This window comes from Podarcis raffonei, chromosome 3 (genome assembly GCF_027172205.1).
Source record: "Podarcis raffonei isolate rPodRaf1 chromosome 3, rPodRaf1.pri, whole genome shotgun sequence".
Taxonomy (NCBI): domain Eukaryota; kingdom Metazoa; phylum Chordata; class Lepidosauria; order Squamata; family Lacertidae; genus Podarcis; species Podarcis raffonei.
This window is the reverse complement of record NC_070604.1, coordinates 59,584,250-59,601,255: the sequence shown is the minus strand read 5'-3', so window position 1 is coordinate 59,601,255 and position 17,006 is coordinate 59,584,250. Positions and strand designations below refer to the sequence as shown.

At 39.5% G+C, this 17,006-nt stretch overlaps 1 protein-coding gene across 8 annotated transcripts in view; it reads left to right on the top strand.

Moving 5' to 3' along the window:
- PTPRK (protein tyrosine phosphatase receptor type K) overlaps positions 1-16,472 on the top strand; it is a 334,736-nt gene extending 318,264 nt beyond the window's left edge. For 5 of the 8 annotated variants that reach the window (XM_053381866.1, XM_053381867.1, XM_053381869.1 and 2 more), the window contains 12 exons: positions 491-527; positions 2,387-2,484; positions 3,830-3,946; positions 6,167-6,321; positions 6,937-7,072; positions 7,687-7,836; positions 8,378-8,551; positions 9,647-9,778; positions 10,407-10,532; positions 11,365-11,528; positions 12,093-12,228; positions 15,866-16,472. In XM_053381866.1, the coding sequence (XP_053237841.1) occupies positions 491-527; positions 2,387-2,484; positions 3,830-3,946; positions 6,167-6,321; positions 6,937-7,072; positions 7,687-7,836; positions 8,378-8,551; positions 9,647-9,778; positions 10,407-10,532; positions 11,365-11,528; positions 12,093-12,228; positions 15,866-15,919 (1,479 nt within the window). In that variant the 3' untranslated portion in view covers positions 15,920-16,472. Of the gene's footprint in view, positions 1-490; positions 528-2,386; positions 2,485-3,829; positions 3,947-6,166; positions 6,337-6,936; positions 7,073-7,686; positions 7,837-8,377; positions 8,552-9,646; positions 9,779-10,406; positions 10,533-11,364; positions 11,529-12,092; positions 12,229-15,865 lie in introns of all 8 variants that reach the window. The other 3 variants (XM_053381865.1, XM_053381864.1, XM_053381868.1) reach the window with 1 other exon arrangement.
- Positions 16,473-17,006: the final 534 nt, after the last annotated feature.

Sequence of the window (17,006 nt, the reverse complement as noted above, 5' to 3'; positions counted from 1 at the left end):
ATTCATAGTGGAAGTTAGTTTTTGCTAATTAAGTGTGATTGTTTCGCGGCTTATTATATGGAGCAACAAACAGAACTATTTCAGTTATAAAAAGTGAAGGCAAAGTGTATAGTTTCAACACTGAACTAATGCTAGCAGAGATCCAGTTTCACATGACACCTATTAGGAAGCATTGATCTAATATTACGTAAAGTACATGTTGTATTAGGTTATATGAAATTTCCATCCAGTCTTAAGCACATTCACTCAGAAATGAAACCATTTGAAATCAATTGGACTTCATTTCTCTTCCAGCACTTTACTTGGAAGTTTTTTTTTACAAAAAATAATAATAGTTAAAACTAGGCGATATAGCTGACCAGCTACGACTACCATATGTTGAAAAGGATGCCTACAAGTGTCTTGAGTGTGCCTTCATTTTCCCTACTGGATTCTACTTTCAAAGCTAATAATAGTCCATTGTAGAAATCAACTTATTTTGCTGTTTCAGGGATACCAAAGGCCAAGTCACTACATCGCAACCCAAGGTAAGAGTTTGCCAGAGTATCTGTCATTTTGGACAGTATCTGAAAGGTTATTCCAGCCATTGTGTGGCAGGTTGTGAGAGCATGCTTCTACTCCTAACCCTACTCCTTCTTCATGTCACAAAAACCTGACCTGGAGAAAGGCTGCTGCATGACCCCTGGCTAGCAACAATGCTCTGCACAGCAAAAAAGAGACACCACAAGGTTTCTCCTGTTGGATTAGCAGCCTTCTGCTGCATGTTACCCCTTGTGCCAAAGTGTGGGGGGGTAGTTTGGCGAGAGGGGTGGAGGGTTGCGTGTTTGAGTGCTTCAATTGGTACATTTGAACAGTTTGGTTTCTTTTCAGGGCAAACCCCTTCTCTAGTTGCTGTGAATGTGGGGCTCTCTATTGGAGTCATGGATCCTTGCTTTTCGTTTTTGTTTTTTACACCTATATCAACTCGGCAATAGTTACAACCAGGCAGAATAATCATGAAAGAAAGATAATTGGCCTCAAAGAAGCAAGGCTTCTGCCTTATCTGAAGTGTCTCCCTAGTCATAGGAAAAACTCTTATTAATAATTTGGGCCATAATTAATTTAAGGTTATCATTTCTGGAGAATATAATGAAGCATTAACCATTACTGCAGTGAATTTTGCCCCATTAAGCTTGAAGAGATTTCTATCTCTTCGGTGCTTAGCTGAACCCATGGAACCCATTTTACAATAGGAGAACCTTGAAAATAATAGCTAACTAAAATGGAGCCTAAGTATTTTAAGTAATTTAGCATCTCAGATTATAATTGTGTGAGCTATATAAAATTAAGTACTATTAAATACTGTTGGTTAAGTTCCATCTAATATAGTTGCACCTAATGCTTGCTGCAAAATGTTTACTATAGTCCACTGTAGGTACAAGTAACAAAATAGAGATGCAGCTGTTTGATCGGTTTAAGAATTGCATAGCAAAGTGTCTGTAAAGATCCATTTGCTTGTCATTTACTCCTGAGGGGGAAACCCACAACAAAAACCCACAACAACTCTAGCTGTGTTCAAAATGTAAGCACAGATGCTGTTTCTGACTTCTTTGTTGCTTAGTTTAGGCCTAATGTACTAGCTAACAATTTTTATTTTATTTAGTGCTGTCTTTTCCTTAGAACATAAAAATAGCCCTGCAGAAATGGACCAAAGGCCAGTCTTGTCCAGCATCCTATTTCCCACAGTGGCCAATTCAGTGTCTAGAGAAAGCACACATAGAGGACATGGGTACAATAATCCTTGCCTGCTGCTGCTTCCTAGCAGCTATTTTTCAGTTATACACTGTCTTGAACCTGTCCTGACTAGTAGTCAATGGTGGTGTTACCCTACATTAATTTAAGAAGGGGATATAAATTTATTAGAATTAGAATCGAAGCAGGGCTTATTAAGTTAAGGTACTAGACTGAAACTTAAGGGGCCACTGCCAATGAAATTCATCCTATGGGGGAACAGGATGGCTGGATTTTAATTAACTGCAAAGTTCTATCATGGACAGACCATGAGGTTCTGTTGTCTGTAATAAAATGACAGCAGGAGAGCAGGACAAATAGAGTTTGTAAAGACTATGATAAGATGACTTTTCATGTGCTAATGAACGGATATTAAAATTACTGATTTTTAGTAGTTCAGTGTTTTTTTGCATAATGCCAAGTTGAAGAGTCTTAATGCCTAATAATCTGGTTTAAGTGAGATACTTAAGCACTAATGAAACATAAGTTATAAATGTGCAGCGGTCCGGGGAGGATTACTGGAGTCCTTCATAGCTAAGGAAATAACTGGCAGGTATTTTAGAGATCAGTGGCTTGGTAGTTACTTTACATTTATTTAAGAGCATTTTCTTTTCAGGTCCAGTCCATGAAACGGTGTACGATTTCTGGAGAATGATATGGCAGGAACAATCTGCGTGTATTGTTATGGTTACAAATTTAGTTGAGGTTGGACGGGTAAGTAGTACCTTAGAAAGCGCTGAAACCTTAGGAAACACATTGAACATTTTAAATTTTTTGCTAATGAAAATTGAATCAGTGCTTTTGAAATAAAGGCACCAGGATTTGAAATGAAAGATGCCAGAGCAGATTACCATCTCCCTAGATGAGAGCCAGGAACCCTACTGAACTTGTTCTCCCTTATTCATATGTGTGTAACATGTCAAAGGGCTTGTGTGCTTAAAATCCAGCACACATATCCCCAATTTCTTGATTGATTTATGTTGTATATCAATCATGTGATTTAGATTGAGTCACATTATGTGTACACCTATGTATAAGCACACCAAGGGCCTAGAGATGAGATAAGCGTATATGGGGCAAGAAACCACAATATCATTCCCCCCCCCATGAACTTGTTCAACAAAGCATTAATCAACTATAGCATGTCTTGAAGTGCACAAATGATAAAGTATTGGATTAATGAAGAGAATTGAGTGTAGCTCCAAGTCCAACACTATCTGACCAGTTTGCTAAAGACTTTGTGATATTGTGCTATACTCTTCCTGAAGACCCTAAACTGTATTTCAGCCTTTCTCTGCTTATTGCAATGACATACAAATAAAAGATGGACATTTGATGGTGTAAGTTAGAAAAAATGGAGAAATGGTTCTGAAAACAGGAAAAAAAATAATTGTGAAAAAATGAAATGCGTAGGTAAACACTCTTCCTTTCTAAAGAAAAAAAGGTAACATCTGATGTAGCCAGGGTTAAAAAAAGAAAAAAAGAATGCTTGATTAGAGTAAGGGAGCAATACTATCTTCAAAAAAGCTGGTGTAAAATGCAAGGAAGTATAATTTAAGCCAGAGCAAGGTTGTACCAGATCCAAACCCCATTCAGTTGCAGAACTTCTGCTGCTGCTGCTTTGTTCTTCTTTGCTTAAGCCTAGCAGAGGGAAAACAAGCCTGTAAGACAGCCTTTTATACTGAGTTGCAAGGTCAGGTGACTGAGCTAAATGGGCTTAGTACCCAATCTAAGTCCTCCCTCTCTGCTCCTACCCCAGGATGAGATTATGCTTGGCTCAACTGGGATTGGGGATTTAGCTCCAGTTGAACCAGGCATCAGCCTACTGAGCTGGAAATCCGCTGCATCCTAAACTACTCACCCCAGGAGATCTTGCTATAGGATCACCCCCTAAAACTTGATTCTTTTATTTTTGAAGCATCATCATTGGCTATTTCATTCATGTAATGGCATATATATTATTGTATTACTAGGCAGAATTAATAAGACGTTGAACATGTCCCATTTTTTGTGCATTTGCCTTCCTTGGTTTGGAGATTTTTCAAAACTTTCCTTGCAGGTTAAATGCTACAAGTATTGGCCTGATGACACTGAAGTGTATGGGGACTTCAAAGTTACTTGTGTGGAAGTAGAACCGCTGGCTGAATATGTGGTCAGGACATTTACCCTTGAAAGGGTAAGTATATTTAAAACTATTATGTATACAAAATGTATTGCAAATTGGTGCTATGATCATATATGCCATATTATTGTCCTGCCAATACTTCTGTCCCTTACAATCCCTTATCTACATCCATTAACAACTCACGTGTTGACTTCTTTATCCTCATATGAATTCATTTTGCCTATCTTCTCTTTAAAATATGTCTCAAACTATTTTGCCACTAGGTTACATTATGTTGTTATGTTAAAATTTATTTCTACGCTAACTTTGGGGCAAAAAAGGCCCCCAGAGCAGCTGACAAAATGTAATACTTACATAATAGTCCCTATTATGTGGGTGGTGCTGTAGTCTAAACCACTGAGCCTCTTGGGCTTGCCAATCAGAAGGTTGGCAGCTCAAATCCGCGTGACAGGGTGAGCTCCTGTTGCTCTGTCCTTGCTTCTGCCAACCTAGCAGTTCTAAAATATATCAGTACAAGTAGATAAATAGGTACTGCTGTGGCGGGAAGGTAAACGGCATTTCCTTGCAGTCTGGCACGCATCACAGTGCTCCATGCACCAGTAGTAGTTTAGTCATGCTGGCCACATGACCTGGAAAACTGTCTGTGGACAAACGCCAGCTCTCTTTGCCTGAAAAGCAAAATGAGCAACACACCCAATAATTGCCTTTCACTGGACTTAACCATCCAGGGGTCCTTTACCTTTTTTACTTACATAATAGTTTGGTTAAACCAAATGTAAGCTTTTTGTTATCTAAGCTGCATTATGGATTTTTTACTAGTCCCTTATAGTAATGCATATTAGGGACGCGGGTGGCGCTGTGGGTAAAAGCCTCAGTGCCTAGGGCTTGCCGATCGAAAGGTTGGCGGTTCGAATCCCCGTGGCGGGGTGCGCTCCCGCTGCTCGGTCCCAGCGCCTGCCAACCTAGCAGTTCGAAAGCACCCCCGGGTGCAAGTAGATAAATAGGGACCGCTTACCAGCGGGAAGGTAAACGGCGTTCCGTGTGCTGCGCTGGCTCGCCAGATGCAGCTTGTCACGCTGGCCACGTGACCCGGAAGTGTCTGCGGACAGCGCTGGCCCCCGGCCTCTTGAGTGAGATGGGCGCACAACCCCAGAGTCTGTCAAGACTGGCCTGTACGGGCAGGGGTACCTTTACCTTTACCTTTTATAGTAATGCATAATGAGTTTCATTTGTTGATTCATTCCTTGGCTGCATTCAGCGAGTGAGACCAGTAACCATGACACTTGGCTTAGTGTTGAATCCCAACCAGTGATTGTATTTTGTTTCACTCAGAACAAACCATGATCAAAGGCTTTAAAGTCTGAACTTGATGAACTGTAGTTTGTTTAAACTCAAGTTAATGAACAAATCAGAGTCTGAAACTATGGTTTGATCCTAGCTTGTTTGCACTAGAGTTCAAAGAAACCACAACTCCGAAAGTTTGGATTTAATGGGGAAATTAGCTGGTTTTAGAAATGAAAGGATATGCTTCTGATCTCCTTGTTGCTGCAACAGAGAAGAGGAAGGGAGGGGGACTGTGGAAGTTTACAATCCTCACTACTTTTTATTTCCATCATTACGCAAGTTGCGTATTATTCACCTGCATTTGTTTTATTTTCACTTTTTATTTTGGAGCATTTATTTTAATCATCATTCTGTCTTCCATGAAGTACCTTGTAGCTCTGTGATGAGGCCAGGTCAGTTACTCTAGTGTAAAGCTTCATGCATTTCTAATGTAGTCTTGTCATTTATGTACTATTTCAGTTAAGTCTTTAACTCCTCAGGACTGCTTTCCTTAAGAATAGTTTTGCACTGTCGTCTTTAATTCCATGCTAGCACATGTGTTTCATGCTTAGCTTCTTGGGAAAACCTTTTCATATGCTGTTGTGATTTTTTAATACATGCCGCATTGGCTCTATAAATGTACAATTTTCAAGATACGACGAGAAAATAGTGCCGCATTCAATATTATATTGGGTTTATGAAGGAAGCTGATAAAGATCAACTGACAGATTATATTTATAGTCGCACATAAATTCAATTGCAGAAGTCCCATTTTAAGCAACAGTTGTCACACTTTTGGCTTAGAATACTAACAAAAATGTTTATTGATTCTGGTAGATGTTGTGCTTGTCTCAAAATTCAATATTTTGATTTGAATGTCTTCCCTGCTCCCTAATCCATCAGATGAACAAAAAATATTGTCTGCTTTTTGTTTTTCGATTTCAACAGAGAGGTTACAATGAAATCCGTGAAGTTAAACAGTTCCACTTTACTGGCTGGCCAGATCACGGTGTCCCTTACAATGCAACAGGCCTTCTTTCATTCATACGCCGTGTTAAACTCTCCAATCCTCCTAGTGCCGGGCCTATTGTTGTGCATTGCAGGTGTGTAGAGAAGAGGTAGATGCACTTTCTATAACTTCTCAATGTGTGCATGAACTGTAGTCTCCTGTGAAGTTGTCTTAGTGTGACACTGTGTGATTCAGTCTTTGTTTACTTTTCTTAACTTGGTTTATTCCTTCTCAACTGTCACTTTAATAGACATAGCTTAATGATACTATTGCCCAATGTCCAGGCTTCCTGATTGCCCTACTATTTTATTCTATTTTATGTTGTCTAAAGTTTTCAGCTACATTGAGGTATGAATATGGTTTGGATAGATGGGGGGAAAATTCTGTTGATTATCTCAACTTCTTCTGGAAATGCAAGTGAATGAAGGCACACAAGAACACATCAGTATTGCCCAACTTCTTCTTTTTCCTCCTCCTCCTCCTCCTCCTCCTCCTCCTCCTCCTCTTCTTCTTCTTCTTCTTCTTCTTCTTCTTCTTCTTCTTCCCAGATTAGTACTAATACTGTTATTACTACTACAACTACCACAAAAGAAAGGGTTCTTAGAATAGAATGTGTGCCTATATAATGACTAGGATTTTTAATTTGTTAGGGGGAGTTGTGATTTTAAGTGCGGAAATACTCTGTAAACCCTTTTCTGAATCGTTCCAGTGCTGGAGCTGGAAGAACCGGCTGTTACATTGTAATTGACATAATGCTAGACATGGCAGAAAGAGAAGGTGTTGTGGACATCTACAATTGTGTCAAAGCATTACGCTCACGCCGCATCAATATGGTACAGACTGAGGTATAGTGCTTCTCCGCTCTTAATAATGGGGGTCCCAGTTCCCTTCTTGGATGTGTTTTGCCCGGGTGTCCTAGAAATAACACAGAACCTTGCTTCTATCAGGACACTCCACTAAGCAAGAATGAGCAACTGGTGCAGGCCAGAGTAATAATGGGAAGGTGGGCATGAAAGAGGTTTAAAATATTATACAGCTGAACCAGAATGGTTTGTGTGTATATCCCTGCTGATAGTTATTGGCATGTGGAAATGTTCAGAGCATTTATCCAGAGCTATGTATTTTTAATGCTGTTTCCAGTAACAAGCAAATTTGGTCGGCTGGCAGAAACATAAAAATGGAAACACCTCCCCCAAAAAAACATTAAATCTCTGGCTTCAGCAAATTACTGATGCCTTTGCTATTTCTAGATTTAAAAATTTGCCATTCTCAGGAAATCGCCCTGATTAAGTGAATCCTAGTTAAGGAATGGACTGTACTTAAGGCGCTTAAGCAGTATAAAAATGGATTGAGTTAAGCTTCCTTGAATAAGATTCCTAGTGAGAAGGTATCTAAAAGAGAGATTTTGTGACTTAAAAAAAAATATTGCTACACTATTCTTCTGTTCCTTCTTTGGCAGGAGCAGTATATCTTTATTCATGATGCAATTTTGGAAGCCTGCTTATGTGGTGAAACTGCCATCCCTGTCTGTGAATTCAAAGCTGCATATTTTGATATGATTAGAATAGACTCTCAGACAAACTCTTCACATCTCAAAGATGAATTTCAGGTATTTTCAGTTGCTGGTAGCTTTTATATACCAGCATTTTTTAAAATCTTTTTTGCTTCTAGTTATATATAATTTCTCCCAGTTTGTATATCAGATTCACAACCTTTGGCCACCTCCTTGCATTGAGCCTATTGTATAACCTAGCTCTTTCTATTATGTGCTTTACAAAGTCATCTATAAATGTGGAGTACAATTGTCTGATTGTAATTGCCACAGGCTGCCAATTTGTTTGAACAGCAGTGACCTTCGGCCTGCCAGGGGTGATTCTGCATTTTAAATAGGTGTGGAACACTTTGCATGAATTTCACACAATGCTTTCTTTTCTTCGTTTTGGGCGGAATGCAGATTGAGAACCAATGCAGATAATTCATTTTCAGTCTCTGTCATGGCTGAAATGCATTACAACTCAAGGAAGGGCAAGCCCTTTGCTTGTCTCATAGTAGTCCCACCTGGCAATGCTATTTGGTGCCAAAATCTATTCAGGAATCTGTTCTGGTGTGGGGTGAGCTATATTGTACCAAAGATTTCCTCTGCCCTCTAGACCCTGAATTCAGTGACTCCTCGGCTGCAAGCTGAAGACTGCAGCATAGCATGCCTGCCAAGGAATCATGACAAGAACCGCTTTATGGATATGCTGCCACCTGACAGATGTCTGCCTTTCTTAATTACTATTGATGGAGAAAGCAGCAACTATATCAATGCTGCCCTTATGGACGTAAGAACTGTTTCCTTTGTCTATGTAACATGCCTTGAAATGATGGGTCATAAAGCTGAAAATAATAATTGCTACTTAAAGCTAGTTAAAAGAAATATTGCTAGTTAAAGAACTATTGTTGGCTTTCTTGCAGTGTTTGGTAAAATGGGTTGCACAGTGATGGTTCTATTGACTTTCCAATCCGAGTTTTTCATGCTTTCAGTAGCTTGTTGAAATTGAAAATTCACGAAAGAAAACTCTAGAAGGACTTTCATGATTTGTATGTTAATTTGCAGCCAGTTCTAGCAATTTGTCTTTTGCTAATGAGTGCAGTCCCAGGAGAAATAATGGATTAGCAAGCAGAACAGTGGAGAAATAATACTCAGTTCAACATCCTGCATAGCTGCTACCATCTGTACATGCAAAGTTTAGTTTGTTTGTATGCCAATACATGTGTCCAATGGGGAAGGTTCATAGTGCCATGGTAGAGCATATATTCTGCATGAAAATGCTTCCAGGTTCAATCACCAGATAAGGCTCACACTCCTGTCAGAAGCCCTCGAGAATCACTGCCAGACATTGTAGACAAAGTAAGCCAGATAGCCCTGTGTTCTCTTCCTATATTTAAAGCCTTTCTCCAGTTCCCCAAACAGTTATATATAAATACAATAGAATGTCTGAATAAGTTTCCTAATTTGGGAGATTTTGATATAAAACTTAAACTCCCTTTCTCTCTTTGTTATTCATTATAATTAATTTATCTTACAAACTCTTGCTGTATTTACAACCTTAGCTTCCTTCTACATCTACAAAGAGCCCAACACATTGTTTTGTTGTACTTGTTGGTAGTTTCATGGATGTCTTAACAAATTCCCGCTTAACCTAAACAACCTGTGGGGCTCAGAGCCAAAGGTTGATACAATGTGCACTTTCTTGGAAATTAATTCTAATGAAATAAGTAAAGGCTGTCTTTCAAGAAAATATATTGAAGTTTGTGAGGTGTTTTATCTTGTTTTCATAGATAATGTTGAGCATGCTCTATGTGCTGGGGAGGGCACGATTGTTTCTGATTGCAATTCCTCTTTTGTTTACTACTTTTCCTTTTCAAAAATGCAGAGCTATAGACAACCTGCTGCTTTCATTGTCACACAGCACCCTCTACCAAACACTGTGAAAGATTTCTGGCGATTAGTATACGACTATGGCTGTACCTCTCTTGTGATGTTAAATGAAGTTGATTTATCACAGGTAAGTTCTTAATGGCAATGGATGTACTCTGTTGGTGAGACACTGTAAACCACTGATCCCCAAACTGGAACGCTCCAATGCTTTGGACTACAGGGTCCATCATCTATGCCAATCTTGGCTGGGGCTGATGTGACTTGAAATCCAACAACATCTACAGGGCAGTATATTGAGGAAGGGTGATCTAGAAGAAGATGTAATCAGGTGGTAAAATTTTCCTGGAATGTACCACTTTATGCTGAGGGAATAAGGCGTGCATGTACTCTACAATTCTAGATCCACTTATAATCATAGAATAGAACACACATCAAAGTAACTAGCACTGCAAACTAATACAAGAAACTTAAATAAATCTGTCTAACCCCAAACCGCCCCTGGTGGCAGCTAATAGTGTTTCTAACTGTATTGATCTATACCTTCCTCCCCAATGAGTACCATGTTAACCAAATATGGGGAACTCTTGGCTCCTTCAGCAAGGTCTGAGGTAATTACACTGCCTCATCCTGCAAAGATGGAGGAGCAATACAGTAATGTCTGTCTTGCAGTTGTGCAATCAAGCATTGATTTCTTAACACAAAATACATGTGCAATGCTAGCTATAATTGAATTTTACCTATTAAATATCATGCAGGGCTGTCCACAGTATTGGCCAGAGGAAGGATTGCTGAGATATGGCCCCATCCAGGTGGAATGCATGTCTTGCTCAATGGATTGTGATGTAATAAACAGAATTTTCAGGATATGCAATTTAACAAGGGTAAGCAATATGTTAATGGTTAACACAGGAGTCATGTTTATTTACTTCAACACTAAGTAATACATGTTTTAAAAAATACACACAACTAGCTATGGGGTTTCGAAAAGTCTTCATTTGCACCATGGTGCAATTAAATTGCACTGTAATATACACTAAAGGCACCATGGATTTTTTTTAAGATTTACCAATAGTAAATAACAATTAATTTATGTGAATGGTAAAGTGGTGCATTTTATTAAACAAAGTGGTGCAAACAAATATTCATTTATTTCACGGTGAGCATTTTAAAAGTTCTCAGATTCTTTCCAAACCACCATTTTCTCATCCAGATTGTTTTCACATCCTTCTGTTTATTTTATTTTTATGTCATCTCCCCTTCATGAGAAATACATATTTATTGTCATCACACAAAGCAGTAGATAACTTTGCTAAACTCATGATTATTACCTAGACATATGGGGGATTGTAGAGTTTAGCATATACTTTGATGCCGAAACTATGGGTCATTCTAACATGCCTTTGTGGGAATCAACAGCTGAGCAATCATGCTTCTCTGGCCTGTGCCCTTGGTGCAACCTGAGATATTTTTTCACCCAATGTGGCCTCACCTAGTTAAGTTTCCACAAACATTTTTCCCCCAATGTCATCTTAACACCCTACAACATCCTTTTTCCAATTGCATTTTTGTTTTGTTTTACACTCAGCCTGATTAAAACTGTGAATGCTTGCTTGAAGCTTTTAAACTGGTCTTAATAAAGCTATTACTCTGCCGAAACTTTTGGATTTTCTATAATGGTTACTTGTGATTGCTGATGTTGTTTATTCTCATCAGCCACAGGAAGGCTATCTGATGGTACAGCAGTTCCAGTATTTGGGATGGGCATCTCACAGGGATGTGCCAGGCTCCAAACGGTCGTTCCTGAAGTTAATTCTTCAGGTTGAAAAGTGGCAAGAAGAATGTGAAGAAGGAGAAGGCAGAACTATAATTCATTGTCTGTAAGTGTGATATAGCATTTTCACCCTTAAATCTAATTATCTCCATGCTGTGAACTGGCTTCCATACCTTGACTATAGAGGAAGGATAGACTCCTCTATTATTTTCCAAATCAATTTTTCTATTTAATGCAATCTTTTTCAAAGGTTATCCTAGAGTTCAGTGATTGCCATGAATCTGCAACTAAATGCTAATTAAAAGGGTTAGAAGTACATATGTGAGGTTTCAAATGCTCCATCTTTTTTCAAGCATATCAGTTTGCCAGATTGAATTATCTCTTCCTCCTGTGCAGCTCTGGGGGTTCTCCTGACCAAGTCAATTTCAGGACAGAAGGGAGAAGCCCTGTTGCATGAGCAGAAACCCTTGAGCAGGGCTTCCAATTGTTAGGTAAACCCCACCCAATAAAAATCAATGAATGTCACTAAGTGGATTCCTAGCCATGTCTACTCAGGAGTAAAGACTAGTGTATTCATTGAGGCTTACTCTCAACTAAGTGGGTTAAAGTTGTAACTTTATAACTTAGTCGGATACAACCATTTAAACCTTTCTTTCTTTTTTCTGCTCAGGAATGGTGGTGGACGAAGTGGAATGTTCTGTGCCATAGGCATAGTAGTGGAAATGGTTAAAAGGCAAAATGTCATCGATGTTTTCCATGCGGTAAAAACTTTGCGGAACAGTAAGCCAAACATGGTAGAAACACCGGTAAGTTTGTCGATCTGGAATGTTACAGACAAAAATAATATTTTTTAAAAAGTATTGCCAAACAAAGTCTCATAGATAGAAATGTTCTCTGTGGAGAGAAAAAACAACTGGGACTATAAAAACACAGTTGCATCCTGCATTGTAGATCCTGTATTGGGTCAGACAAAATACTCTCCAAGTTCCTTTCCCTCCTTTATCAGAAACCTATTATGATACATTCACATCCAAGCATAACCCCCCATTTCCCCCCATTTACTGAATGCCTGTGAAAATGGAATGCATTTTGCCACCTCTGAAGGATGTCTCGCTTTGGGAAATCTCTGTTAAGATTGTGGTTACACCTTACTCATTGAAACATCTCAAAGTTCACTTCCTGTGTGATTTGGTATACAGTGTCAGGAAGCTATCACAATCTATAATCTACAGATGACATGATACCTTGGGAGAGAAGACGAGAGAAAGTAGCTCTAAGGCAGGGGTGGGCAACCTACAGTCCTCCACCTAGTTTCAAAAGCCCTCTGGCAGGAGTAATCTGTTCCTGCTGAATCAACAAACATTGAGAGAAAGAGAGAAAAGGCATAGTGGCCCCTGCCATCACTGGCTTCACGCCTACCCTCCTTTGTTATGAGGACCTTGATTGAATACCTCTGAGGGCTCTCAACAGAAAGGAGGCTGTCCAGAGCCTACAGCAAGGCAAAAGGCCAGGCTATAGAGCCAACACCATGCCCTCCAGATGTTGGTGGATTTATCTCCCTTCAGCCTTGACAGTTGGCCATGCTTGCTGGAGCTCATGGGAGTTGGAGCTTAACAGCATCTTGAGGGCAGTATGCTGGCTACTCCTGCTATAGAGAACACAGAGACACAAGTCACTTGCTTACTACTACTACCCATGTTCTCATATAGCTGGTTGAGGTTAAAAGGCCCAGGCTGGAATTCTGTATTTACAGGAAATACAGTTGCCCTATGGCCTTAGCGTTTCTGGAACTTTTCACTTCTTCCTGAAGTCAGCTGTAGGGAGCTAAAGGTCGCTCTTACCCTCCAGTTAGCTCACCCCATGATCTATGCCTTCTAGTCAACCCACAAAAAACACAGTCAAAATCACACACACACATATATATGCATGCATATATTCACATGCAAAACACACACACCTAGACCCAAAACAAAGAAAACAGACAAAAGAACCAGGCTACCCCACAAAAAAAAACAGTAAGGTAAGACTAGCCCCATCTTTTAAAAAAAAAAACAGAAAAAGAAGCCAAACTCACCTCAATCTGTTTGTTTCCTTTTAAACGGAAGGGACAGGTGACCTTGACAGCCCTATTTTGATGCTTTGGGGGAAGGGAGATTTTGTGTGAGGGTTCTGTTCGCGGCACCCCCATGCACATCGGCAGAGTGCATATAAGTGCCTCCTGCCACTGTTCTGCCTTCTTCCGGGTCCAAAAGGACCCATGTGTCAGTGATCACACGTCAATTGGATGCACTTAAAATTGTCACCACCTATAGTAAAACAGAAATAGCTATTAGTATATTAGCTAGTGGGTGGGTTTTTTTTTTCTTTTCCCATAGTGTAAGAAAGCAAAAAGGAGTGGAAGGTGCAGGGCACGTCTATGGCAAGCGTCAGCAACCTTTCTCAGCACCGTCCTTCAGACCATGAGGTGGTCCGGACTATATTTTGGGGGAAAAATGAACAAATTCCTATGCCCCACAAATAACCCAGAGATGCATTTTAAATAAAAGGGCACATTCTACTCATGTAAAAACACGCTGATTCCCAGACCGTCTGCAGGCCAGATTGAGAAGGCGATTGGGCTGGATCCGGATTCCAGGCCTCAGGTTGCCTACCCCTGGTCTATGGGAAGGGTAGGAGGCAATGAGAGCATGAAGCTGTGTCAGATACAGCAAACTAAAAGCTGGGCCATAAGAAGACAACAATTATCATTCCGACCTATCTTGATCACAGTCAGCGCTGTTTCAATTCTACTGCAGTTTGGTTTGCATCAAATACTATGTTCTCTCGCTGTCTGCTGTGATTAATGGCATAATTAATCCACACCATTTCAATGCAAACGAAATGCAATGTAAACAGAGGGAAACAGTAACTTTGTAGCATGTGTACACTTGAAGAAAAACAAAAACCAATGAATACCAGTCAGCAGGCGCATGCAGAGCTTGTCTGAGACCCGGGTTTGGGAGTTCTGTTAGAACAAAGTTACAAACAAAAAAGCAGCCAGTCCCTGGTGAGGCCCCCTGGCTGGTTTAGCCCTCTGAAGCCCAGGATAAGTCTAACCTGCTGCCTCCCTGCACAGGCCTGCCAATCAGTATATGCTAGATTGGTTTTCCACACTGGACATAGGGCAAACAAGTGAACATCAGCAATTTCTGCTTCTGTCTTCATCAGAATTTTCCCCAACATCCTTAACTAAAGGTAGTAGAGGCTTGGGGTGGGGGGAGAGAAAAATGGCTTTCCCCCCTCCCTTCCAATTACTTCCAATTACTTACAGGTCCCATCCTGTAGTACTCTCTGCTTGGCTGCTGAATTTCCAAACAGGTTTAAGGACTAGGTGGGTTGTTTTGTTTCCTAAGAGGGCACTTTTAATAAGGCTGTTTTTGATACTTTGGCAATTAAAATCCCTTCAGAACATACACAGTGTAATGTAATCAATAAGCTTCTTGCCTAGAATTTCACAGGTTACTATTTAATCTTTAGCACAGAAAATGGGAAAAAATACTTATACTTCATTGCAATCTTGCTCTGTAGTTGCATGTTTTCAGTGTCCCTGTATTATGTAGGTGAACCATCTTGAACACAGCAGCTGTTCAAGCTAGGTGAGGAAGCAAGCCAAGAAAACCCATGTAGCTTTGTTACCTGCCCTACATTTAGCAAGATGATCAGATAACCAAAAAGAAGGGGGGAAGCTTTCAGAAAGCTTTCCCCACTTCCTGCTTACAAGATTAAGTTTCTAGACTTAGGGGCTGGGGGAGGGGGGCAGTGGGAGTGCGAGGGGAATTTCTCTGTCTCTCCCTTTGAGAATGCAGAAAATCTTCATCTTAGTGAGGATCTGAATTTCTTTTCTCCCTGAGAGTGGACCTTGGAGCAAAACACGTATCTCAGAATGCATAACTTTGTACAGTCCAGCTGCGAACTCTTGCTGTACATCTCTACTTACCAACAGATTGAAATTGAAATTCTTAGATATTTGACCTTGCAGAGCTCCCTGTCACAATGGGAAAAGCTGGACTTGGGTTCCTTTCAGTTTAGCAGCAGAGATGTTTGTTAATGGCTGGATGCTGTTTGACTTTGTGAAATGAATGTTGTTCATGATGAGGCGGTAAAGTTCTTCAAACTGATTAATGAAAACTGTTTGTTTTCTGTCTGGTAGAGTAGCTGAAAGAATCACAGGGATGCAAACCATTAGTCACAAGGAGATTCCTAGACCATCTTGCTTTAAGATGCATCTCAAGCTATAGCAGCAACACATACACCTAAGCATTACAAAAAAATAAATTCATATCAAAGTAAAGTCTTGATACTGTCAAAGCAAATCATGCAGTTTTAAGGAATGTCACTTCTTATCTCATTTTATTTATTTATTTATTGCATGATCTGACTGACTCTTTGCATTCCTCCCCTTAGGAGCAATATCGTTTCTGCTACGACGTTGCACTTGAGTACCTCGAATCATCTTAGTCAGAAAAGGGTGGATGCAATCAAGTGAACCAAATAATAAGAAATTTAATAAACTGTTTTGGCACCAGCTGTTGAACCTGTGAAGAAAGATTTTAGTGAAGAGGGAGACTTAATTTTTAAATGCAAAAGTATTTTTCTTAATAAATGGTGTATCTTAATTATATATAAATATATATATAAAGAACTGTTTCTATGCCTGTACACAGTATGAACATATAGTGCCACAAAAATAAAGAAGAGCAGAGGCAGAGCACGTCTGCTGTTCGAGGTAGGATTTTTCCAGTGTTTGTATATTCAGTTGTTTCTCGGTTACACTAGAACCACCATCTGTTGCATGTATCTATTCTAGTCAACATTTTATTTTCCTTTCGTTCTTAATTTGATAAACTGTTAAAAAGTAAAACAAAACTGTGCAGATTGATAGTCTCTATAGGTTTCATGTGTTGCAAGAAAATATATATATATAGATATATATGTATGATAACTGGCTTATTTTGTTTTAATGTGCAATGACAGCCTGATCAAAGTTCTTTATAAAGAAATCTAAACATAAGCCAAAGACTCAAGTGTAAATATGTTGATATGGAGGGGGAAGCACATTGTATTTATTGTTTACTGACATTCCTTTTATGATGGCTGAACAAAACCATTCTTTCTCAAAAAAGCTTTTTTTGTGCGGAAATCAAGTGTAAGCAATTTTTGTAGCTTATTTTTTGTATGTTTCTGTGAAAGTAGAGAAAGAGAGAGACTTTTACTAGATAGACCAGAAAACACTGGTATGGTGATTTGTTGTTGTTGTTGTTGTATACACACTTATGAATGAATCCATGCAAATGACTTTGTTGGAGAAGGTCCAAATCAAAAGTTCTCTCAACAAGTATAGTACCATCCTAGAGTCTAATAATCTGAATGAAATGGCAACTGAACACATATGGCCTTGCTTATGACTTGAACAATGGTGGACATAATTCCATTATTTTTTTTAAAGGAACAAATAGGTTAGTACAAGATGTGTGAAATGCAGAGCAAGAAGAAAGGAATGCTTGGTTTCAAAAACAAACCACATTTCTTTTCATGTTGACAGGCT